Here is a 2,500-nt window from a genome sequence, read left to right as displayed (position 1 = left end):
TTTTTAAGGCATTTTTCTAAAGAATTAAACAACATCTTTCTGTTGTTTAATGATCTTAAATTCTTAAGGCGGTTGCTTTGACACGTGGAGAAGTTTTAATAACGATGCAATTCATTTTAATGGATTCTATACGTTTAATATTTCTTGCAGATTTAAGAACCTTTTAGGGCTGAAAAAGACTTAAAACTGAGCAACAACTTGAATGCTTCATTTAAACTGTTTATCCTATTTGGTCCATTTTATGGTGTTTTACTCCTTAAAAACTTCATAATAATCCATTAAAACCCTGAAATCATTTAATTATTCGCTTAATGAACTAATTGAACCATAAATATAACGATGCCTTATAAAGGTCCTTAATTGAATAATGAATCAGACTTCTGTACACACAACGATGACGCAATTGTTCGTAACATCATGGTGTTATCAGAGAGAGAGACACACACACACACACACACACACACACACACACACACACACACACACACACACACACACACACACACACACACACACACACACACACACACACACACACACACACACACACACACACACACACACACACACACACACACACACACACACACACACACACACACACACACACACACACACACACACACACACACACAGCCCATTAATAACACAATATTCATAATCAATCAACGGTGATAAAGCAGAAATCAGCAACATCGTCCCATGTGGCTTCTTCTTCATGGTCATCCTCGTCATCCTCGTGTCCCTGAAGTCCATTGAGTTCGTTCAGGTTGCAGACAGGAAGTCGTCTGCTCGTCTCTAAGCCACAGCTTTCTATCAAAGGGATGAAGGTGACGACGAACCGACCGCTAACCACGCCCCCTTCCCCCCCCCCCCTCTTCTTTTCAGGCCGTCTACCAGACCTCGCAGCGCCGCCCGGTGTTCATCGGCGTCCCCGCAGGGCAGTTGAAGTGGCGGCTGAAGTCCGGAGAGTTGGCGAGCGTGCCGATGACCCTGTATCGGGGTGGGCTGTGGGGGTCGGTCACCAGACCCTCGTGAGCGCTCTCCGGTGTCCGGACCGAACACCACACCTGGAAAACACAACGTGGGAGGGGGGGGGGGGGGGGGGGGGTTATATATATATATATTGGGGTTATATTTTATTATTATTACCGCCGGATCATTTTCAGTTGGCACGCCGTGGAAGATGTTGTTAGCCGCCGTTAGCTTAGCTTGGTTTATTTGCTCAGGAATGAATCATCGTGTCCTTAACGTGAGCCTGAACCATCACTAGAGAACCCTGTGGGACGCCGTTCAGGTGAGAAGGTCACTGAGGTGCGTTTGTTGGACTCACCTGAGCAAATCCCAAGAAGAAGAGCTGGTCGTTGGTCAGGTTGACGGCAGGAAGCCTCTTCTCCTCCCCGTTCTTCTGGACCCACGACCGATAGGCCTGAAGGAAAAACAAACACGACTCGGTGAGGCAACGTGTCACCGCCCAGGAGGCTCGGCTGGTTGTTACGGGTTCACTCACATGATACGCCGCCTTCAGTCCTCCGTTGTCCGCTATGTTTTCCCCGAGCGTCTGCTTTCCGTTGACGTGTTCTCCGTTGACGGTGTAATGGTTGTACTGGTCCATCATGCACTCGGTCCTCTGGCGGAACGCCTCCACCGACGAGTTCTGCCACCACGGCCTCAAGTTCCCTTCTTTATCGTACTCGCGACCTGAAGGCGGCAGGAAGGACACCTCAATGAACAAGGTGACTTCCTGTCAATGAACGAGGTGAACGAGGTGACTTTCCCTCAATGAACGAGGTGACTTCCACTCGATGAACGAGGTGACTTTCCCTCAATGAACGAGGTGACTTCCCCTCAATGAACGAGGTGACTTCCCCTCAATGAACGAGGTGACTACCCCTCAATGAACGAGGTGACTTTCCCTCAATGAACGAGGTGACTTTCCCTCAATGAACGAGGTGAACGAGGTGAACAAGGCAAACTAGTTGACTTCCCCTCAATGAACGAGGTGACTTTCCCTCAATGAACGAGGTGACTTCCCCTCAATGAACGAGGTGACTTTCCCTCAATGAACGAGGTGACTTCCACTCGATGAACGAGGTGACTTTCCCTCAATGAACGAGGTGACTTCCCCTCAATGAACGAGGTGACTTCCACTCGATGAACGAGGTGACTTTCCCTCAATGAACGAGGTGACTTTCCCTCAATGAACGAGGTGACTTCCACTCAATGAACGAGGTGACTTCCCCTCAATGAACGAAGTGAACGAGGTGACTTCCTGTCAATGAACGAGGTGACTTTCCCTCAATGAACGAAGTGAACAAGGTGACTTCCTGTCAATGAACGAGGTGAACAAGGCAAACTAGTTGACTTCCCCTCAATGAACGAGGTGACTTTCCCTCAATGAACGAGGTGACTTCCCCTCAATGAACGAGGTGACTTCCACTCGATGAACGAGGTGACTTTCCCTCAATGAACGAGGTGACTTTCCCTCAATGAACGAGGT

General features: G+C 48.5%; 1 protein-coding gene across 6 annotated transcripts in view; it reads right to left on the bottom strand.

Moving 5' to 3' along the window:
• Positions 1-24: 24 nt before the first annotated feature.
• Positions 25-2,500, bottom strand: part of ece2b (endothelin converting enzyme 2b) — a 45,604-nt gene continuing 43,128 nt past the window's right edge. For 4 of the 6 annotated variants that reach the window (XM_034548731.1, XM_034548729.1, XM_034548730.1 and 1 more), the window contains 3 exons: positions 1,511-1,701; positions 1,334-1,429; positions 894-1,070 (listed from right to left, as the gene is read on the bottom strand). In XM_034548731.1, the coding sequence (XP_034404622.1) occupies positions 894-1,070; positions 1,334-1,429; positions 1,511-1,701 (464 nt within the window). Of the gene's footprint in view, positions 1,071-1,333; positions 1,430-1,510; positions 1,702-2,500 lie in introns of all 6 variants that reach the window. The other 2 variants (XM_034548732.1, XM_034548728.1) reach the window with 2 other exon arrangements.

The sequence above is a fragment of the Cyclopterus lumpus genome, chromosome 13 (assembly GCF_009769545.1).
Source record: "Cyclopterus lumpus isolate fCycLum1 chromosome 13, fCycLum1.pri, whole genome shotgun sequence".
In the NCBI taxonomy this organism is placed as follows: Eukaryota; Metazoa; Chordata; class Actinopteri; order Perciformes; family Cyclopteridae; genus Cyclopterus; species Cyclopterus lumpus.
Note: the sequence above shows the minus strand (reverse complement) of the source record. Positions and strands in the feature narration are given on the sequence as shown.